The sequence below is a fragment of the Marmota monax genome, unplaced genomic scaffold (genome assembly GCF_021218885.2).
Source record: "Marmota monax isolate L192 unplaced genomic scaffold, Marmota_monax_Labrador192_F-V1.1 WCK01_AAM20220418_F8-fsc00186, whole genome shotgun sequence".
Lineage (NCBI taxonomy): Eukaryota > Metazoa > Chordata > Mammalia > Rodentia > Sciuridae > Marmota > Marmota monax.
Genome location: NW_026694725.1, coordinates 1937261 through 1960521, shown reverse-complemented (window position 1 = coordinate 1960521; position 23261 = coordinate 1937261). Strand labels below are relative to the sequence as shown.

Below are 23261 nucleotides of genomic sequence, written 5' to 3'. Positions count from 1 at the left end.
GGAGTGCAATCAGGGGAGTTCATGTTAGATTTTCATAATGAACTGTAACTCACTTTGCAACAAACGTTTACTAACTGCTTAGTGTCAGAATCTGAGGCTAGAGCAGTCCACAATTTGAAGTCCTTGCCCTCACGGCCCTGGTACCTTAGTGGGCAAACACTTATAGCAAAGAGTGTTACATTTAAAAGAAAAATGGGGTTAAGGGATCAGATGTTGGGGAAGGCAAAGAGAAGACCAAAGCAGAGTAAGGAGTGTGGTCAGAGAGAATGGGTCAGATTTCTATGGGCCTAAGTAGGTACCGTGGACAACTGACACATCCTTATCCTTTCTCAAAGCATTAAGACTATCTTGAGGATATTGGGCTACTAATCCACCCTGAGGGAAAGGAATCGGGACCCTTTTAAGAAGCTATATCTCCTCTCATACCTTGATGCATAATTCATGAACCTGTCGTGTTTCCACCCTCCCACTTCCCCAGAAGTCCCTTCCGGAAGCCTGGTACCGCAATTCTGAATGTTCAGCTTCTGCCCTTAACAGGACCCGCCTTCACTTCCGTTATGGCGTCACATTCACTGAGGGCTCTGTTCCTGGGCAGAAGCCACTTCCGCCCCTACTTGTCGTAACTTCCGCCCCGAGTATCCTGGAGCGCAATCAGCGCAGGATGTATTCGGGACGCTCCCGGAAGTGACTCGGACTTTACACTCCCCCCCCCCCTTTCCTCATTGCCGCTCCCCCTACCTAGCTATTTCCCTCCCTCCCCCCTTTTTCGTTTCCGGCGCTCCCGCCTTCTCTCCGCTGCTACTCCTCTCTAAGCCTGTGGGGGGAGGGAGGGGGGCGTGTAGGAATTGGAGTTCCCGGGAGCACGAGCTGCAGCACCACTTCCGGGTAAGTGTTAGGGAGGGAGGGGGGCCACCCACTGCCTCGCGCCCCCGCCCTGCGGGTGTCTCGCGCGCATTCCGTGCGTGTGAGTGTGTGGGTCTGTCTCGCGCTTGAAGTGCGTGCCCGCGCGCTCCGCCTCGCGTTCACCCTCCTCCTTTGCCCCTACTGATCCTCCCACCCCACTCGGCTCCCTCCTTTCCCAGCAAACGCCGCCCCTCCTGCGCTCTGGCTCAGGCTCTGGCGCCGCCGCAGCCGTCGCCGCCGGGTGAGTCTCGCGCCGCTACAGCCGGCGCGCGCCTAGCTCCCTGCTCCTCCCCCTCCCCTTTTCCTTTGGGGGGGTGGGGGGGTCCACGGTGTGACTGTACGTGTGTCCGTCCCGGAACCGGAAGTGGTTATGGAGGAGCGGGCGATGGGGAGAAATGGGGGGGCTTAGGGGGCGGGTGCCTGTCTGGTGGGTGGCAGAGTTCAGCTCCCTGGAGGGGAAGGAGGGACGTCCCAAGGAAGGGTCTTTGAGGAAGGAGTGGGGGGTGACATCAGGAGAAAGCTCCCAGGGGCTGTCTCAGGGGAGCGAGGGTTTGTGGGGCACAACTGAGGTCTCCAGTAGATAGACCACTGTGCAGGCTGAAGGAGGTACCTCTTGGCACAAGGCCTTTGGGTAGGCAGGGGGCGAAGTCCTCGTAGCCCAAGTGGGGGAGGCTAGAGGAAGTGGCTGGGCCTGAACTTGGCCCTGTGCCTGACACAAGGGCTTGTGCATCCCCCAGCCCTCAGCTTTGCCTTCTGAAGCCACTTCTCAGGGGCAGGAATCCTCCTTCTTTCCCAACTCTTCTGTTTTCTGACCCCTGATTATTTGTGGTCCTAAACGAAGAAGAATCAGCGTCTGAGTCTAGGAGGAACCCAGATGCTGGTGATAAGAGTTCATCTAGGTTCCTGGGAATTAGATTTATTACCCTTGTATCCACTTAGTAGGGGGTGGCACTGAACTCCTGTTACTCTGTCCTTCCATCATTTAATTGTTGGTTGTGGGGTTGGCCTGCCTTCCATACTGACTACTTACAGTCAAAAGAGTTCCTGAGGTTCTTCACAGTTCTGCACCCTTACTGGCTCCTGTAACCTAGACAATTTGTTTACAGAAAGTTCAGGAGCCCTGGAAAGGAGAAAGAATAAGACGACAGGAGGAAGAGAGAGAGAGGGTAAGAAAATTTTGGGTTAATGACTTTTCTCGTTTAGGGGGAGGAGTCATAATTTGGAGGAACAATGTGACAGATTTCTTTAAATAATAGCAATTTGTAATACTGGTGTTTGGTGGGAGAGAGATCAGTTATTTCTTGAGGGTGCCCAAGAAGTTTCAGTGTAAAAAGTTGGCACTTACCCCGGTTACCTTCCATTGCCACTAGTACTCAGCTGGAATGAACTATGAAATTGTTCAAGTGAAACTACTGAATAGTGTTGCATTCTGTCCAAAGGAGAAATTTATTCTGCTTTAGGGACACAAGAGCCCTAATTGCCAATATAGTCTTATGGTATAGCTTATGGAATTGCTTTCCTGTATTTGGAACACGCAGAGCTGAGGTTAGAGTGGAGTTCCTATCCTTAATATTCCAGTGGCGTGTTTGAAGTGAATCTGTTGAGTAATTAAAATTTGTGACATAGGGTTATTTGAATATGGTGTGGCAGAGTAAAGTTTTCAGGAAAAAAGCTGCTGCTTGGGTAGTTTGAAGTAAAATGGGTAAAACTGTATGAAGTAGACTCCAGAAATAAACCTGGGAGAATTCATTGTATGAGACCTGATGGTAATAGAATTTTAGGTATACTGAAAATGGCAATGTATGGACTCTGAGTTTTGAGTTAAGAGTTTATAAAATTAGAGGGTTGTGGGTTTTTTTTTTTTCTTTTTTCTTTTTTATTTTTTGAGGTGCTGGGATTAAACCCAGGGCCTCAAACATGTTAGGCAAGTGCTTTACCACTGAGCTACATCCCAAGCCCTTTTTTAAATTCTGTTTTTGAGACAGACTGTAAGTTGCCAGGCTGAACTTGGGGTTCTTCTGCCTCGGCCTCTGAGTAGCTAGGATTTGAAGTCTTTGCCACTGTGCCCAGGCAAGCAATTGATGTCTCAAGAACTAATTCCAAGCTATTTTATAATATTTATTTTATTTATTTATTTTTTAAATATTTTTTTAGTTGTCAGTGGTCCTTTATTTTACTTATTTATATGTGGTGCTGAGAATCGAACCCAGTGCCTCACACATGCTAGGCAAGCACTCTACCACTGAGCCACGACCCCAGCCCCAAGCTTTACGCATTTTTAAAACTTTGTTTTATTTATTTATTTTTGGTGCTTGGGATTGGACCCAGGACCTTGGGCATGCTAATCACAAGCTCAACCGCTGAACTTCCCACCCCACCCAGTCTTGTATTTTGTTTTCTCACATTTCCCACATCTGTCATTTAGAGTATAATAGGCACAAGGAGAGGACCACAGTATTGTCCCTCCTACAATGGTTCATTGGTACCCTGGGTAGATGCTGCTGGCTGAGATTGCCAGCCATGTGGTGGTTGTGTTTGTGTATTATGGTATGGTGGTCTTTCCAAGTGAAATTGGGCTAAAGGCATTCCAAGTTATTTTGTAATTGAAAATGTGCACCGAGTAATAGTAGAAAAGCCTAAAGTCTACTAGGATGATCTCCCCATTTTTTTTCTTTTTGTATTTCTGGGAATAGAACCTAGGACCTTGGGCATGCTAGTCTAACTAAGCTACACCCCTATCTCTGCAGTGGCCCTTCTTGAATGTCTTTAGAACCTTAGAGAGAGATTCTGTTTCCTTATTGAGAAGAAAATGATCCTGAGCTAATATTGTAAACTTGGTGCAGTTGTATATTTTGATATTGTTTTTCTTAATAGAGTGTCTAAGTTTTTTCTGGAGTTGAATTAAAGTTGATTTGTTTTTGAGTTGTCTTGATACATCTTGTAGATGATTACTAAGCTGGAGGCTATAGATCTGTTATTTTTGGTAGTTCCTTTGTAATTATATGGTCTTTATGTAATTTTCACTAATTGTTATTAACAGTCTTCATCAAGTGAAAGTATTTCTCTGATTCTCTTCATGAGTTTTTCAAGGTTACATTTGTTAAGAGAATGTTATTTTCTTGGGGGAAAAAAAATCACGCTTTACTTTTAAAACAGTGAAAAACAGAAGTAAGTAGTGGGAAAGAGATGGTGATCTTCACAGTATCTGCCAAAACCACATGCTGGAGGCCTTGACACCTTTATTCCTTGATGATTGGCACTGTGGAAGGATATGATCAAATGGACAAAACTCTGATGCAAGATACAAGTCCTACTCTGTGTTTCATGGATATTACTTAATAATGTCTCTCTTTCACCTCCGTAGTTCTTCCAAGATTTCTTTTGAGATTGGAAAACTAGGAAGAGAAGTACTAACTTAATTATAATAGGCCTTCTTATTAATTGAATAGTTGAGGCTTAGATACAGTAGTGAAATTGAAATTAGAACTCAGATTTTCTGTGCAGCACTCTTCTTTTTTCCATCTATTAGAATAGTTTTCCTTTGTTCTGTGGAATGGTAAGAGAAGCTTTCCTCTTCCTTCCTGGTCTAGGGTAAATTAGATCTTTTTTTTTTTTTTTTTTTATGGTAGATTAGGCATGGTGGTACATGCCTGTAATCCCAGTGATACGGAGGCAGAGGCAGAAGGATTACAAGTTTGAGGCCAGCTTTTGCAATTTTGACCCTATATCAAAATCAAAATAAGGGCTGGGGATAGCTCAATTGGTAGAGTGCTTGCCTCACATTTATAAGGTCCTGGGTTTAATCCCCAGAATAATAAATAAATAAATAAATCTTAGATATATCTTAGGGGGAAATACTTCTGAGTTCAATCCCCAGTATGGGGGGGGGGGTTGGGATTATCATCAAAACTGGCACTCTGAGGCTGAGTATGATGGTGCCCCAGGTATTTGGGAGGCTGAGGCAGGAGAGTCACAAGTTCAAGGCCATCCTGGGTACTTTAGTGAAACCCTGTCTCAAAAAAAGGGAGGGGGTGGGGGATGTAGGTCATTGGTAGAGCACTTGCCTAGCATATGAAAAGCTTTGGGTTCAATCCCCAGTAACGCTATAAACAAAAATTACAAACAAACTGACACTTTGTGTGGAGGTGAATTTTTCCTTAAATAAATGGACTTAAGGTTGTAAGAATATTGATGTGTACTTGTTTACATATTAGGATGGTTTGATGAAATTTTCTCCATGAAAGAATAAAAGGATAAGAAGCGGGCTGGGGATGTGGCTCAAGCGGTAGCGCGCTCGCCTGGCATGCGTGCGGCCCAGGTTCGATACTCAGCACCACATACCAACAAAGATGTTGTGTCCGCCGAGAACTAAAAATAAATAAAAAAAAAAGGATAAGAAGCAAAATGTACAGTAAACAGATATTAGGTGATCTAGCCCCAAAGCATCCTTTTATACAATTCCGGGGAACACCATTTACATTGTATTCTAGCAACAGTCTTCATTCTTGGCTCTATTGCTGATTTCATTTTAAGGTTTACTCTATAGTTAAGTCAATTCTATCGATAGAATGGTAATGTAGTGTTTTGCGTTATCATTTTGTAGTAATTATTGCTTGTAGTTGGGAGAGCAGTACTGTTCATGTGTCCCCTTTGGGGCTGTCCTATATATTAGAAGTCCCTTAAATCCATGGTCTTATCTTGTCCCAGGACCAACTCTGGTTGTGACCTTCAGCTTCGTTCTCTTTAGAACCCAAACAGAAATAGACTGGGTATTCAAGAAATACAGGAGCCTTTGCGGGCTGGGGTTGTGGCTCAGTGGTAGAGTACTTACCTAGCATGCACAAGGCACTGGATTCAATTCTCAGCACCATTTATTTATAAATGTAAAATGAAGATATTGTGTCCACCTAAAACTAAGAAATAAATATTTAAAAAAAAGAAATACAGAGGCCTTTTATTTTTCTAGTGAAAGTCTGGATTTTTATTTATTATTTTATTTATTTTTATGTGGTGCTGAGGATTGAATCCAGTGCCCTGCATGCCTAGGCAAGCGTGCTCTACCCCTGAGCCACAACCCCAGCCCATCTTTCTTTCTTTTTTGGTTGAAGATACACATAATGCCTGCAATACCTGTATTTATTTATTTATTTTTTATGTGGTGATGTACTGCTGAGGCTTGAACCCAGTGCCCTGCACGTGCTAGGCAAGCACTCTACCACCAAGCTACAACTGCATCCCCGAGTCTGGACTTTTTTTTTGCACTGGGGATTGAACCCAGGAGCACTTGACCACTGATCCACATCCCCAGCTCTGTTGTGTATTTTTTTAGAGACAGAGTCTCACTGAGTTGCTTAGCACCTTGCCATTGTTAAGGCTAGCTTTGAACTTGCTATTTTCCTGTCTTAGCCTCCTGAGCCACTGGGATTACAGGTATGCACCACTGAGCCCATTATTTTAATATAAAGTCTGGACTTTTTATTCAGACTACATTATTCCAAAATGAGTTATGTTGGTAGCCAAGTGAGGTTTCACAAGATGTAGACAGAACATGATCTTGAACTGCACGTCATTTTACTGTTAACAAAAACTTAAATCTTAAAAACATTTATTAAGAACTGCCTGAATAATATTCATTCATTCATTCATTTAGTCATTTTGGGCTTACAGGATTGAACTCAGGGACATTTGACCACTGAGCCGTATCCCCAACCCTGTTTTGTATTTTATTTAGCAACAAGGTCTTACAACAAGGTCTTTAGTGCCTCACTTTTTGCAGAGGCTGGCTTTGACTTGTGATCCTCCTGCCTCACCCTCATGAGCCACTGGGATTACAGGTGTGCGCCACTGTGCCCAGCCTGAAAAATATAATTTATTTCTGGAAAGATTCTAAATTTTAGTTTCTGAATTAAGCCTCAACACTGCAATGTATACTTCAGTTATATGGTTTTGATACCTTGCAGAACCCCTTTCCTTACCTAATCTTGGATGCCTGTGTTCAGATCCCTGCTCTGCTATTTACTGTTTGATTCTGTGCCTCTAGTTTCCTCATTTGAAAAATCAGGGTTGTAGTACCTTCCTTATAGAATTAAGGAGATTAAATAATGTTAAGAGTTGTAAGGTGCTTCAAACACTACATTGGATACAATAAGCATTTAATGAATATTATTGATGATGACCATGGTGGTGATATTGTCTCCCACATCACTTTGTATGCCCTGTTTATAAGAGCTTACAGGGTTCCCTTCAAAACTCAGAGGAACCCTCAGAAACTCTGCTTGACCTGAGCTACCTAAAGGGCAATACAAATGAATGTAATCTTTGGGAGGAGGGGCTTGTTCATAGGAGTTCTGTATAGGTACATTCTTATTTTCAGGCTTTCAGTTTCTCCCTCCTAAATTTTCACATCTTTAATGCTTTTACTTACTTGATTGATTGATTGATTGATTTTTTTAAGGTAGGGTCTCACTATATTGCTTAGGCTAGCTTAGAACTTTTGATCCTCCTGCCTCAGCTCTCAAGTACCTGGAATTACAGGTGTGAACCACCACACTTGGCTACTTCCTTGATTTTTTTTTTTTTTTTTAAATCAAGAAGAAATTATAGGGGCTGGGGATATAGCTCAGTGGGCAAAGTGCTTGCCTCGCATGCACAAGGCCCTGGGTTCAATCCCCAGCACCACAAAAAAAAAAAGAAGAAATTATATATCAGACCTTTCTTTTACTCTGTAGCCCAATTCTCTACTTCATTCCTTCTGTTCATTACCACTGTTGCCTCTTATCCATTTAATTTTTCTCAGCTAAAAGCAGCATTAAACAGGGATTTGTGGGTTAAGGTTTGTGTCTCTAGTGTCGTTGTCAAAACCTATATGTATAGAGTCCACTGATATTCAAGTCATTAAATATTATAATTGCACCTGGTTGATGAATCCTATATCAGGGACAATTAGGAGACACAAATGTAGAATATGTGATCTTTCCAAAAAGTTTTGCAAGATTGGACCCTTAAACTGTGATTAGATTGAGTACCCTTTAAAGCTAGGCTTGGAAGTTGTAGGATATCACCTGTATGGGAAACTGTTCAGTTTTGTTCTTCAGTTGGCCCTTGGTATTTGTATTCATCTAAAAATGTTATGTTGTTGCTGACATGCACTATACAGTTAGGCCTAAGAAGATGTGTTTGTATTATAAACACACAGCCTTATTTTTCTTGTCATTATTCCCTAAACAATATAGTGTAACTACTATTTACATAGTATTTATATTGCATTAGGTGTGCATTCTGCCAACCTAGGTTATATGCAAATATTATACTATTTTACAAAAGGGACTTGAATGTCTGTGGATTTGAGTATTCATAGGGCTTTGAAACCAATATCCTGGGAGTACTTTAGAAAATTGGTACTTTATAAAGTTGTTCTTTATTTTATAACTAAGGAAACAGGATTTGCCTATAGCCCATCCTCTGTCATTTAATGTTGAGCCTTATTTGTGTGAAACTGTTTCATATTTGATGCATTCCTCTCTGTTGCTACATTTTAGAAAAAGTTGGCTGAACCAGGCTTAACTGGCAGTGTGTCAGTCAAGAACAGTTTGAACATAGTGATACATGCCTGTAATTCCAGCTATTCAGGAGACTGAGGCAGGAGGATCATAAATTCCAAACCAACCTGGTCAACTCTTTGAGGCCCTGTCTTAAAATAAAAAATTAATAGGGCTGGGGTAAAGCACTTGTGGGTTCAATCTCCAATACAAAAAAAAAGAAAAGAAAAGAAAAAGTATACTGAAATAGAGTTCTTTTCTTTGTATTTATTTTTATATAAATGTTTTGTATGAAAAATGAGGGTGCTAATAAGAGCAAAAATTGTGATCATCCTTCTGGAGAAGGATAAAGAACCAAGCTATGTTTAGAGCAATATTCTTTTGGCTTTGACTTCTTTGTTGGAGGTCCTTCCAGTTACCTTACTACTTGAAACTCAGTTTCTATGCCTGTCTCCCTTGTATCTCTTCATCTTTTTTACATAACTTCACTGTATCCTCAGTCATTGCAGTGTATGTCACACATCTTCCTTCCCCTTCTGAACTTTGATTGCTCTTGGCTCAGTGTAGTGGAATGGTGATAATTTTTTTAATTGACATTGTACATATTTATAGGGTACAGTGTGATAATCAAATACCTGTACATAATATGTGATCAAATCAAACCTGGTATTTCCCTCTCCTTAAGATTGATCATTTCTTTGGTTGATAAAGTATACTTTATGTACATATATACACACACACACACACACACTTGGGATTGAACCTGGGGGCGTTTAACCACTGAGCCACATTTCCAGCCCCTTTTATTTTTTATTTTGCATCAGGGCTTGCTAAGTTGCTGAGGCTGGCTTTGAACTAGCAATCCTCCTGCTTTAACCTCCTGAGCCACAGGTCTGTGCCTTTGCGCCTAGCAATAACATTTTATTTACTCCTGCTGTTCCTCACTTCTTTATTCCACCAATCTCATACTCTCTCCTAACTTGCCTCTTGTGAGATTGCACCTTTTCTGGTCCAGGATTTTGGGAAACTGTTCTTGACTGACACACTGCCAGTTAAGCTTTCCTAGAGAAAGTGATCAGAGAGAAAATAGGTGGTGGGATGCCTGGATTCTCTCTCCATCTGTGACTTGACAGTGTAATTCTAAGGGATTATTTTCCCTGCTTTTTCTTAGTGTTTTAAGCTTAATCATCACCTGCATACAGAGAAGAATTTGAAATACAAATAGTAGTCTAAATCTCCTTAGGTGGAAATCTGTGTTTTACTGCTCTCACCAGAACTTTTTAAAACTGGTAGTTCTTTGGTTCACACTGCTCAGCTCAGATTGTTTTATATCCAGTGAAACACCACAGATGTCGTTTAACTTTGGGGGGATCAGTGTGATGGTGTCCCTATATAGCCTGATAACTCAAAAAAGTACCTTGGTTCTGATTTCTGCCATTTAACTCGTGTAGTTTCTTGGATATGTTGTGTTCTTGTCTAAAAACTTTTTAAGCTGAGCAGAACTCTATATTGATTAGAAATCTTAAAATTTTTATTTCAAAGGATTTGGATGTAAGGGAAAAGGGGAACAGTGGTAGGTTCCTTGGCTATTTTCAAGCCAGTCAGTGGTTTGCTTTTTGTGACCTTTCCCTCTCTGACTTCATTTCTCTTCTTGTCAACAAAGGAAAATAATTCCAATTCTGTGTCTTTGGGGCTTGGCAAACATTCTGTCATTCAGTGGATGTGTTTAAGTTTTGTCACAAGCATTAACCAAGATAGCCTCTTTTGGGTGGGGATATAAAGCTGAGTAGCTCCAACCAAGGCAACTAGTATTTTAGACACTAATGTCTTGATTGCTAATTACCAGCCAGGTGATCAGGTGTCAAAGAAGAGACTACTCTTCTCAACTACTACTCCTCAACTCTCTTCTATTGGTAAGCTTCTGCAGATTTATTCCAGGGAATAATATGGTCTCTCTCTCTTTCTTCAGGTAGAATGGAAGAATCTCATTTCAATTCTAACCCATACTTCTGGCCTTCTATCCCCACAGTCTCAGGACAGGTAAGTGATGTTTTCTGCTGCCCCTCATTAAGTACTTTTTTTCAACTAATGAGTAAAGTTCTGTTACTGAGTAAGTAGGTTCTATTACTGTGGAGACTGAAGCAAGACAAGTCACATGCTGTTTCACTGCATCCTCAGTCACTGAGAATTATATACTGTTTCTCTTTTGGCTGCTGTCTGGAAGCACAAAGATATTAACTTCTTATTCCTTGATCTCTAAGGAGGAATGAGACTGAAAAGTGTTTATGGAACAGGCAAAATTTAGACTCTCAGTCTGAAGAGGGTGCTCCTCTCCCCTCTCCTTTCCTTTCAGATTGAGAACACAATGTTCATCAACAAGATGAAGGATCAGCTGTTGCCAGAGAAGGGCTGTGGGCTGGCTCCACCCCATTACCCCACCTTGTTGACAGTGCCTGCCTCAGTGTCCCTGCCCTCAGGCATCAGCATGGACACAGAGTCCAAGTCAGACCAGCTGACCCCACACAGCCAGGCATCCGTTACTCAGAATATTACGGTGGTCCCTGTGCCGTCTACAGGACTGATGACTGCTGGTGAGCACCTCTGCTCTTCTCCAATCTGAGGTGTTGATCTTCCATGATCAGTACCCCAGGCTGGAGGGCTCCGAGGACATGGGGAGTGGGATATGTGTTTGATTACTCAATCAAATTTTTATTAAGTGCCTACTGTGTGCCTAGCAATGTGCTAGGCATTGTGGGGGATACAAAGAAGTAGAAGATGCGGTCCCTGCCTTTGAGGAGGTGACATTCTTTCCTTCTCTGAATCAAGGAGTCTCCTGTTCTCAGAGGTGGAGAAGAGAAGGGAGTCAATCAAGGGGTAAATCTCACTGTTACCAGGGGGGTGGGGACAGGGGTTAGGAGACCATTATTCTTCAATAGGGTTTGGGGTTTCCTGTATGTACTATGGGATGGGGTGGTGGTGGTGAGGGGTTAATAAGACAACAATTTGGGGGGATAATATGAAATAGGATTAGGATTAGTACTGAACAACATGACACCATCTTCTTTTTTCCCCCCCAATCTTAGGTCCTGGTTTGGTAATCACATCCCCCTCAGGCTCTCTCGTGACCACAGCCTCATCAGCTCAGACCTTCCCCATTTCGGCTCCTATGATTGTCTCAGCTCTTCCCCCTGGCTCACAAGCCCTGCAGGTGGTCCCTGACCTCTCCAAGAAGGTAGCATCAACCCTAACTGAGGAAGGAGGCGGAGGTGGTGGTGGAGGTGGCAATGTGGCTCCCAAGCCCCCCCGGGGCCGCAAGAAGAAGCGGATGCTGGAATCAGGACTGCCTGAGATGAATGACCCTTATGTCCTCTCCCCTGAGGATGAAGATGACCATCAGAAAGACGGCAAGACCTACAGGTAGGAATCAGAGCCAGGAGCAAGATGGGGTGAGGGTCATTGTCTCAGCTTCCCCTATGTCTTGCTCTGATCAGGCTCTATACTCTTTGACAGCTTTACTCCTCAGAGTCACTTGCATGTCAGATGTTCTGTCGTGGGGTAGGAAGGCAGAGCTGCTGGCACTGCTCTAGTGGCTCTTCCCCCAGGATGCAGACCTCTTTTCCCCCTTCCTTTTTAACTCTGGTTATGGTAGTCATCAGCCTTGACTGATTTTTGAGTAACAGGAGAGTTTATCTCTTGTACTAATGCTTTAGACTGGGTTTGAGACTCTGCAGGGGATTTTTGGGGTTTTTTTTTTTTTTTTTTTTGGCCTTCTACATTCCCCATTTCTATTTTTCCAAACAAACAAATCAACAAATCCTTTTTGGTAAGCACCTAACCTAACCTGTGTACCATCCACCAGCTCCTGTACCATGTTTGAGCACTTGAGTCCACCTGTTCCTGCATGGTTAGGATGATGGGAGGGGTCTACATAAAAAGGTGGGAGGAATAGGAAGCCTCCCCCTTTTGAAACATATGTTTATAAAATGACTGTTTGCTTGTTTTTTAATTTTGGACGTAATTTAATCCTCTACTTTCCCTTAAGTTGTCCATTACCAAAAAGCTTTATATTCATATTTGCATGTGGTACTATGCAAAAATAATTACATAAGTAAACTCCCTGCCCTTTGAAAGTTGAAAATCTGTTAATACTCTGAGAGCTATCAGGGTCCCTAGTGGGTTTGGGGAGTTTGGTTCCAATATGCAGAGTGGGATAACCACTATCAGAGCTTTGATGCAGACAGGGGCATATGTGCATGGCTGGGAGATTGGGTCTGTCCTTAGTGTACCGAGATGGGCAATGTTGTTCCCATTTTAGGAGCGAAGGGAACTGCGGCACAGGAAATGGACAGAGCCTTGGGCTCATGGATTCAGTTCCCGGCTCCACCACGAACTTGCTGTGTGACCCTGGGCAAGTCCTTTTCCCCTCTCTGGGCCTCAGTTTCCTCATCTGTAAAATGGGGAGAATTCTGTTTATAACTCCCATTTGTTTGGGAGTATATATCAGATAAGCTATGAAATGTTGGGAGCTTCAATAGAAAGATAAGAAATAGTCATTATTTAGCATTTATTTTTATTGTATTGTATAATTTTACTATGGAGAGTAGCCACAACTACAGTGTTTAATTTCCTTTTTATGCATGGAAATGAGAGGAGTGTTGCTATGCAGAAAGTATTGAGCACTGCAGAATTCCAGCTCATAATCTGAAAGTTCATTGCAGCTTTATTATTACAGGTGTATCCCACTTTATACAATAAAAGTGTTCCTGGAAAATGTTTACATCATATCATATTATAAAGGTACCTGACAAGTTTGATTCATTTAAAGGCATTTTATATCACTTCATTAAATGAAAAATCCCTTTTATCATGTAGAAATTCAGATTTTTGTGTTTATTTAAAATGAGGGCATTATGACATGGAGATGAATCTATATAAAATGTAGGAATAATGGGAAGCACTTCTGACAGATTGGAATCCTCTGATTCTGATACAGTTCCTATGTTTGTTAGTTTTTTGGACCCACATTAAAGCTATCTCTGAACTTCCCAAACTCTATATATTAAAAGAAATGTGAATATATAGTTGGAAGGAAGCCTGTTAGGACTTTGTGTACCCTCAGAGATTTTCTAGAAAGACCCTACACCCAATTGACTAAAGAGAACTCTGAAGAATGATTGTATCCTTGGTAAACAAAATTAATTCAGAATCTTAGAACTCTGAAGTTGCAAAGAACTCTTCTTAATCACAAAGAATCCCAATTTTGATGCAGCTGTGGGTCAACTACCTCCATTCCAGTGATCAGTAGCGTTTGACTGGATACTGATGGAATTAGGTTCTGTTACTCTGGGCTAGACAACTTATCTTTGTTGTCATCTGTTAAATGGGAAAATTAGTCACACCCTTATTTATCATATGCAAATGTTTTGAGGGAAAAATAGAGTATTTGAAATTATTTTGAGCATCTTGGGATGAGAATTCAGAGTAGTTACTGTAACCAAGGCATTGTATGCTCCAAGGACATCATTCTTACTGTGATGGGTGTGAATAGTGCCCCTTGGAGCACCCTGTGATGTTGAGTGCTGGCGTTTCCATCCTCTGCCATCTGCTCTCCTGAATCAGATTTCTTTTCAGTCACCCAACACCCTGCCTCAGAGGATCTTTACCCTTTTATTTGGCTTCATAAAATTTTAGAGTTGGAAATAAGAGGTTGAATATCCTTATCCAAAATTCTTAGGACCAGAAGTGTTTAGATTTTTATTTTTTTAGATTTTAGAATATTTACATATATATGATGAGATATCTTGGGGATGGACCCAAGTCTTAACATGAAATTTATTTGTGTTTCTTATGTACCTTATTTGCAGAGCCTGAAAGTAATTTTATACAGTATTTTCAGCCCACATTTTGACTGTGACTTGTTACCTGAGGGTGGATTTGGAAATTTCTATTTGTGATGTCACATGAGTGCTCAGAAAGTTTTTGATTTTGGAGCATTTCAGATGTTTGGATTAGGGATGCTCAGTATATACTTTAGTAGTCACGTGGGCCAGTCCCTTCACCAGGCAGATGATTGTCTAGCCTCTGCTTGAGTTTTTAGTGTCAGGAATCTTGTCTTAGGTCAGCATCATGGCTTTGTAGTGAGTAACTGCCTCTTTACAAATTACTTGCTTTCTGAAACTATGTAAAACAGGGGTACTATTTGCCAGGTGTTTGTGAAGAATAGAAACAATGTGTCTGAATTATAGTATCAGGGATAACACCAAATGGCAAATATTATAATCATCATCATTATATATAGTACCTTTGAGATTGTTCACTCTGTGCCCAGTCCATTATTTAATTTTTTCAGATTCTTCTCTAATTGGGAACTTCAATGAAGGGCGATATTTTCTTCTTTATAATTAACTTTTAGGGCTGGGGTTTTGTCCATGAGGCACTGGGTTCGATGCTCAGCACCACATAAATGTAAAATAAAGATATTGTGTCCACCTAAAACTAAAATATAAATATAAAAAATTAACTTTTACACTAAGAGTACAGTTGTGTGTTGAATACCTTCACACAAATTAATGAGATACTTTACTTGAATTAAAATGAACATATTGGCTGGGAATGTAGCTCACGCAGTGCCATGGGTCCGTCTGGGGTGGGGGGTGGGGACATGCTGTTCTACCTGACTTGAGAAATTTTAGCAGTCAAGGGAAATTATCTTGCAACTTTAGTACTGTTACTCCAAGTGACACTGTGCCCATTTGCTAACCTCAGTTTTAGTGAAATACTTTGTAGCATAAGCTCATTCATCAGCACTGGGGCTGTTAGCATTAATGCCATTTTATTACAACTTTGACTATACTGGGTGTTTGCTGGTCCTTCTAGCAGCAAAAACTAAATCCCTGCATTTTGCAGACCAGAAAATTGAGGTCTAGCTGGAGATGGTGGTGCACACCTGTAATCCCAACAACTTGGGAGCCTGAGGCAGGAAGATTGCAAGTTCAAGGCCAGCCTCAGCAACTTAGTGAAGGCCTAAACAATTTGGCAAGACCCTGTTTCAAAATAAAAATGTCTGGGAATGTAGCTCAGTGGTAAAGTGCTCCTGGGTTAAATCCCCAGTAATAAAAACTATTGTCTATGCCCTGTAGACCATGATGATTATAAACAGAACTTTCCCCCTTCTCGTGAAGTGATTGAGCTTTTCAGATTAATAAACTAAAAAGTCAGATTTCTTTCAGAGTTACCAAGTAAGTAGAAGAAAGGACATTGGGCATTAATTATTGGAATTTTAGTAAAATCCTTACTATAAGGACTAAACTAACAGTGATAAAAATTTTTGTCTGTGAAACTTGATGTTCTTATCTCAGTTATCCTCTAAGAAATTCTGAAATGGGAAAAAAAATGCAGCAATCATCACCCCACCTCATCCCAAACCCCTCTTGGGCTCTAGCTCAATGGTAGAGTGCTTGCCTGCAGGCATGAGGCACTGGGTTTCATCCTCAGCAACACATTAAAAATAAATAAATAAAATAAAGGTATTGTGAAGATACTGGAATGAATAAGTAAATAAATAAATGTAAGGTGGGGAGTACCCTGAGAAGAGAGCTTGCCCTAGTCACCTGGCTTCCCAAGCCACCCTTCTTCCTGCTAGCTCAACTTTGGGCACTAGTGAGTTTTATACAGAAATAACAGGGTTCCATATATCCTTATTTGATACTTTTGGACAGTGTCAGAGGAAGAGAAGGATCACCAATTCCGGTTGATGATGAGTGAAAGCACACTGGGTACTGTTGATGTTACTCAAAGTACAGACATTAGCTTCATGTGCTAGGAAAGAAGAAAGGTTTAGCATGGGAAAATCTGTTTTGCAGACTTCTTCTCCTAAAGACTTGAGGAGTACAACCTATTCCCAACAGTTAACTTATTGCAAAAGTGGTTCTTGCTTGATTGCCAGGAGGCTGGATGCAGGGGATAGATGATTGATGGAATGTCAACTACAGGGTAAAGGCCGGACATTATATGGTTTGGAAAAGCCCTCCAAATAATTACTATACATCCCCACCCTTATCCCTCTAGGAATCACTGCCCAAAAGGAAGTAGGAAAAATCTGAGGGAAGATAATTATCTGTGAAGACAGGCTAGAATCTAGTCAGTTGTTCTCTTCATTTCCATCTAGATGGGTTGAGGAATAATGAAGGACAGACATTAAATTAAAAATGGAGAAGTTGGGGAAAGGAGTTCATTTAAAGCTTGAAATCAAATGACCTGATATTTCTGGTCCAGTGAAATTCACATTCACCCAAATCCTATAATAGTTTTTTTGTCTTACTAGGATTGAATTCTATTTTTTGTACAGTCAGGAGTCCAGTCATTCAGGAAACATTTACTGAATATTTATAATCTGATGGATACTATTAGAAGCTTAGGCTATAAAGATGAATAATAACAAGCTCCTACTCTCAAGGGTCTCACAGATACAGTTGGAATGTAAGATTAGATAGGTGGGCTTCTCTTGGAAGTTAAGGGGAGGGTTCAGCAATGGCCTCTTGGTGGGGAGGATTCTTTCTAACCATTGCCCTCATTTGGCCCAGGTGCCGGATGTGCTCACTGACATTCTACTCAAAGTCGGAGATGCAGATCCACTCCAAGTCACACACCGAGACCAAGCCCCACAAGTGCCCACATTGTTCCAAGACCTTCGCCAACAGCTCCTACCTGGCCCAGCACATCCGTATACACTCAGGCGCTAAGCCCTATAGTTGTAACTTCTGTGAGAAATCTTTCCGCCAGCTCTCTCACCTTCAGCAGCACACCCGGTAAGGCTGCTATTGCTTTTACTCCACCACCTGGCTGTGAACTTGTCCCCAAGGCCATATTGCTTGAACTGATTACTCTTTCCATGTGTTTTTTTCTTTTTTAACCTTTCCCTTTGAAATATTTAAGTCTCTCCTGTTATTGTCTATGAAAAATGAGCTACATGTCTTAGCAGTGTGGGGGTTCTCAAAATTTGTGGTCTCCAATTCCAAAGTCTGGAACAATTTTTGTGGTTTCTCTCTATGTCTGTGTTTGGAAATCTTCTGCAGAGAAGGCCCTGCTTTTACTATATGCTTCAGTTCAGAACCAAGGTGTGCATTCAACTTCAGGTCCATGGGGAACAGGCGATATTGGTCTTTGTTCAGATTACTATTTGGAAGCAGGGTATCTGTGGTGAGTGTGTAAACTTAGGAGAAAGCCAAGGGTTTTGAGACTGACTTGTTTTAAGGTTACCAGGAGCCATGGGTTGCTCTTCATCATCTCACTGCCATTTTAGCCACCGACTTAGGATCAGCAGCAACCTAGATTTGGGTTTCCTCTTCATTAGCTTCTCCAGGCCGGAGCGTGTTTGGGAGGAGGGAGGAGGGGGTGCTTTCATCCGTCAAGCAACATCATTTCACCCAGCAGAGAGCTGAGCCCGAGGTGTCGAACTGCTTCCTCCTCCCCCTTCCCTCCTCTCCTCTCCGGCAGGATCCACTCCAAGATGCACACGGAGACCATCAAGCCCCACAAGTGCCCGCACTGCTCCAAGACCTTCGCCAACACCTCCTACCTGGCCCAGCACCTCCGTATCCACTCGGGGGCCAAGCCCTACAACTGTTCCTACTGCCAGAAGGCCTTCCGCCAGCTCTCCCACCTCCAGCAGCACACACGGTAAGGGAGAGTGGCGGGCTACTGACCCCGCCCCGCTGGCATGCCCTCCCCACCCCCGCCCCGGACACACACAACAACCCGCATGCGGGGGGCGGGGGAGAGACCTTCCTGGAGGAGAACATGACTGGAGGACATGGCTGGCATCTGAAAGAAAGAAGACCAAGCGGCAACATTGGAGACTCAAGTGGATGTTAAGCAAACCTTTCTGGGGCAAGGGCTATGCTGGGGAGATACATTGACTATATGATATTCCCTAATTGATGGGATGAAGAGACACACCTGGAGCAGAAACAACTTTTCTTTCCTTTATTTCCCTCTGAGAAAAATACCCCTGCGTGGATCTTGCAAGATTTCCTCCTTGATGCCAAAGCAGAGGCATTTGATTGGAGAAGAGCATACCTCTAGCCCTCAGGGCATCAATTATGAATGGGAGATATAATCAGACATTATCTGGCACCAGCCTGTGACACCCACAGCAACAAGCAAGGCTCCAAGGAATACCAGGAGTAAAGAACAAAACATGTACTAAATATTACACAGAAATGGCACACAGAAAATGAAAAGGCTCCTACTTCATAAGGATACGCACTGTTTATCTCGTGAATCTGGATTTAGAAGGAGATCTGCCAACTGGAAGAGCTGATGGTCTCCTTCGGTGATATCTCAAGTTGAACTGCAGTCCAGACTTAACTGGCCATAGTCCATCTCACTGGCTTCTTTAGATGTGATATTCCCATCTTATAATGATATCTTGCTTTGAGGAGTCAGGCTTTCTTCATTAGAGACATATTCTGTGATATTTTTGAGGTTTTTATACCAGAGGTCCAGAAAAGCGCCTGGTCATAGGGATGGTTATGAAGTCCCTGATAAGGAGCAGGTGTCAGTATCCTCAAGTCCTGGGCTCATCTTAGCAAAGGATCCTGTGGCATTTGAGGAAGAGGTCAAATTGCTACTAGCCTAGGTATTTCCTGACATCAGTGGGCTAGCCAGGGGAAAGTCCCTAGGAGTTTCCGTAAGTTTTCATTAATACTACTGTTGCTTTCTACAATCAGCTTAACTGCTTTTCTTTGATACCAGAACTTCTTTGGAAGTGATACTGAAGTCTGAAGAGTTTCTGGCTGTAGAGTTGGGGCCAAAGAAGTATTATAATGTTTTTCTTTGCTATTGATTTTGCCTTGTTTCTAAATATTTATTAGGACAGTTACTGTAGGAGCTGAAATGTATGCGAAATTATGAACTACCTGTTTTCGGGGAGCCAAGGCCTTAGTCCCTGCTGCCCCAGCAGAAAGGGGGCTACCTTGAGCTGAATGATGTAGGCAGTGCCTGGGAATCAGGCATTGCAATCTGTTCCTGTTAGAGAGGAACTAAGGCTGCTGCCTCCTGCAGGCTCATCTGATGCGCTTCCTCAGGAGGGAACCTAATTTATGCTTGGAGGATGTCTTTCTCTAAGTGGCCTTGCTGATATCCATTTCTTTCTTTTCTCATTCTGTACAGAATCCACACCGGTGATAGACCATACAAATGTGCACACCCAGGCTGTGAGAAAGCCTTCACACAACTCTCCAATCTGCAGGTAAATGTTCTTATCTCCATGTAAGACCTTGAGTGTGAGATTAGGGTCAGAGCACCATTTAACTAATACAATGGTTCTCCAACTTTTCAGAACTGTTTTACTCTAAAGAACTATTTAGAGGGCTGGAGTTGTGGCTTAGTGGTAGAGTGCTCGCCTAGCAAGCATGAAGCAATGGGTTTGATCCTCAGCACCACATAAATGTAAAATAAAGATATTAAAAAAAAAAAAAAAGAACTACTTAGAGCTGGGGCTGCAGTTGTAGCTCAGTGGTAGGCACCTCAGCACAACATAAAAATAAATAAAGGGTATAAAAAAAAAACATTAAAAGAAAGAAGCTTTCATGTTTCTTTCTTTTAAAAAACAAAACAGAACTACTTAGGGGCTTGGTGTGGCCCAGTGGTGGAGCATTTGTCTAGGATGCTCAAGGCCCCAGCACTGCGGCAGCTGCGGGGGGGGGGGATTTAAAATTACCGAAAAACCCAAAGAACTTTGGTTTATGTGGGCAATAGCTATATATGTAAATATGAAACCTAGAAACTTGAAAAATATTTATTAATCCTTTTTTTAAAAAGTATATAAACTTGGGGCTGGGGATGTGGCTCAAGCGGTAGCACGCCTGCCTGGCATGCGTGCGGCCCAGGTTCGATCCTCAGCACCACATACAAACAAAGATGTTGTGTCTGCCGAAAAAAACTAAAATAAATAAATAAATATTAAAAAAAAAAGTGTATAAACTCATTGCATGTCAACATAAACACTATTCCAAAATCCTTCAGAAGGAACTTTGTGGGAATAATGGCTTTGTTTTACATTTTTGCAAGTTCCTTTAATGCCTGGCTTAACTGAAGCTGGGAATGTATGTTCACATCTGCTGCATGCAGTCTGTTGCAATGTTATACATCATGTAATCTCTGTACAGTCATGAGAGAACAAGAGTGAAAAGACACTATTTTGATACTAAGGGCTCCTGAAAAGGTCCTTGTGTTCCATAGAGATCCCCATATCTCACTTTAAGAACTGCTGTAAGAGGAAGAACAGGTATAAGCCATCATTCTAACTTGCAAATTCTGATACGTGCTGTACGAAGGTATGCTTCTGCCCTGAGCCTCTAGCTTGAGAAGTTCTATTTGAAGCAATTTCCATTGCCTTCATGTGGAAAGTGAAGTTGGAAGCCTGGTACCCACCTCACAGTTTTCCATTCAAGTTAAGGAGGCAGGAGGGAAGAGCACAATACACTCATTACCCATCTGGTTTCTTCTAATTTTTCTCAGTCCCACAGACGGCAGCACAACAAAGATAAACCCTTCAAGTGCCACAACTGTCATCGGGCGTACACAGATGCAGCCTCACTAGAGGTGCACCTATCTACGCATACGGTGAAGCACGCCAAGGTGTACACCTGCACTATCTGTAGTCGGGCATATACATCGGTGAGTGCTGTCTCTTCCCTTGACTTACCCATAGCCCTGTAAGACATCAGTTCACTCTACTTCTTCTTTCTGGCCAAAAATCTGTTCCAACAAATGTAATTCAGAAATAATTAGACCCATACGTGAGGATATAGGGGACGCCTGATCCCCTAAACCTATAAAGAGTAATAAACAATGATTCTTCATTTACTTACACATTAGGTAAAATAAAGCCAATTGAAATGTTAAGAGAAAGATTTAGGTAGGTATTTTCCATTAGACTCCAGAAAAAGGTTGTGAAGTTGCTTGATTGAAACATATTTGAGAAAAATGGCAACTTTTCCCTCTTCCAGTTGAATGTCCACAGTGACTTTTAAAGGCGCCCTTCCTTTTTACATAGCAGTGTGCACTGAAAGTGCCTGTTCCCAGCTCCAGAATATCTCTGTATAAAGGTACTCTTCTGAACAGAGTAAGAGCCCAGGATGCTTGTTAACAAGTAATCTCTCTTCCCTTTTCATCCCTCAATTTTTTACCATTTCCCTCAGGAAACATACCTTATGAAACATATGCGCAAACACAACCCTCCTGATCTCCAGCAACAAGTACAGGCAGCGGCAGCAGCAGCAGCAGTGGCCCAAGCTCAAGCTCAAGCTCAGGCCCAGGCCCAGGCCCAGGCCCAAGCCCAAGCCCAAGCCCAAGCCTCCCAGGCATCACAGCAGCAGCAACAGCAGCCACAGCAGCCACAGCCACCACACTTCCAGTCCCCTGGGGCAGCCCCCCAGGGTGGGGGTGGTGGGGACAGCAACCCCAACCCTCCACCCCAGTGTTCCTTTGACCTGACCCCTTATAAGACGGCGGAGCATCATAAGGACATCTGTCTCACTGTCACCACCAGCACCATCCAGGTGGAGCACCTGGCCAGCTCTTAGAGATCCGTGCTGCCACCCATTGGGAATAGGAGAAAGAAGTTCTGGTCTCTTTCTCCAACTCCTCTTGGGAAAAGTCCTTTTCTTCCGTGACAAGCCTTGGCCACCATCTCCTTGGGCCTCAGGCACAGCTTTCCTTTACAAGATACCATCATTATTTTCAACTCTTCTTCAAAAGGAACATCAGCCCTCCTGATTTGCAAAGGATTCTGAGCTGATTGTGTCATCCAGCAGCCCCCCTCCCAAGCAAAGCTTTTAAAATTGGGGGTTGGTGCTCAAGGGAAGGATTTGCTGTGACCTCACAGAAACTTGTCTGGTGTGGGCACTTACCCTCTCCCTCATCCTCCAAGTTCAGGCTAAAAGAAGACTAGAGGCTGGTTCTCCAGATAACAAAGAGAAGGGAGCTCCAGATGCAACCAGCCTCCTGTCCTATGCTTGCCTGCAAAAGAATAGAGGTGTTTTTTTGTTTGTTTGTTTGTTTTGTGTGCCCCAACCCCTGAGAGCCATTTTCTTCTACATGATCTCACTTCACTTCCTACCTACTGCTGGTAGAAGATGATTTGGGTGGGGATTAGACCTCCTTTTATTTGTAAGGGGGCAAGGGCTTAGATGTGATCCCCAAGGACCAGAGATTTCCCAGGTGGTCAAGGATGGCTTAGAAGTATGGGTTATGGTTTTCCTCAGAACCTCTCGCCCCATACTCTGTCAACCAAGGCCCTGTACTCTGTCTCCCTATCTGATCCCCCAAGGAGCTATGAGAACTTAGTGTTCTCTGTGAAACCCCCAGAACAAATGTGTTGCAGAGAAGGGAGTGTTCAGGGTAGACAAAAGGACTGGACTTAGCTCCCTAGGTGCCACGGTCAGACGCCAGACATGGATTTATATATAAATATATATATATAAATATATATATACCCGCTCATCACGGCCATCTTTGTTGTAACCATTTCTGTGTTTATAAATGCATTATCTCTGAGAATTTTCATATTTGATGTTTTGTTTATTTTTGTCTTTTTTTTCCCCCTCCACCCTGTCCTCTGGCCACAGCATTTTTATTTTCATTTAATTTTTTTTTTTTTAAATCATGACAGATTTCAGAAAGAACACTTAAGAAATCAGGAAACCAGTTGTTATAAAGCAATTTAAAAATGAAAAAAAAAAAAAAAAAACCTTGTGTACAAACCAAGGGATGTTTTTAGAACATTGTATAGAAATAAATTCATGTAAAAGGATC

The 23261-nt window shown here is 42.4% G+C and overlaps 1 protein-coding gene across 12 annotated transcripts; it reads left to right on the top strand.

The window, feature by feature from the left end:
* Nucleotides 1–714: 714 nt before the first annotated feature.
* Znf384 (zinc finger protein 384) lies at nucleotides 715–23012 on the top strand. 12 transcript variants are annotated; one of them, XM_046424053.2, is made up of 13 exons: nucleotides 715–885; nucleotides 1083–1144; nucleotides 2010–2069; nucleotides 10411–10481; nucleotides 10795–11032; nucleotides 11268–11315; nucleotides 11525–11858; nucleotides 12757–12849; nucleotides 17024–17248; nucleotides 17937–18119; nucleotides 19614–19692; nucleotides 20964–21122; nucleotides 21647–23012. In XM_046424053.2, exons 4-13 carry the CDS (start codon nucleotides 10416–10418, stop codon nucleotides 22028–22030), a joined length of 1809 nt encoding a protein of 602 aa, XP_046280009.1. In that variant the 5' UTR covers nucleotides 715–885; nucleotides 1083–1144; nucleotides 2010–2069; nucleotides 10411–10415; the 3' UTR covers nucleotides 22031–23012. The 12 variants fall into 12 exon arrangements, with proteins under 12 accessions (XP_046280009.1, XP_046280010.1, XP_046280008.1 ...); XM_046424054.2 differs by lacking the exon at nucleotides 1083–1144; XM_046424052.2 differs by lacking the exon at nucleotides 715–885 and having other exon boundaries at nucleotides 897–1144.
* The last annotated feature ends 249 nt before the right edge of the window (nucleotides 23013–23261 follow it).

Coding starts and splice junctions, on each gene's coding strand:
- Znf384 (XM_046424054.2), top strand. CDS start 10,416: ATGGAAGAATCTCATTTCAATTCTAACCCATACTTCTGGCCTTCTATC. Junction 10,482..10,794: donor TCCCCACAGTCTCAGGACAG/GTAAGTGATGTT, acceptor CTTTCCTTTCAG/ATTGAGAACACAATGTTCAT. Junction 19,693..20,963: donor CACAACTCTCCAATCTGCAG/GTAAATGTTCTT, acceptor AATTTTTCTCAG/TCCCACAGACGGCAGCACAA.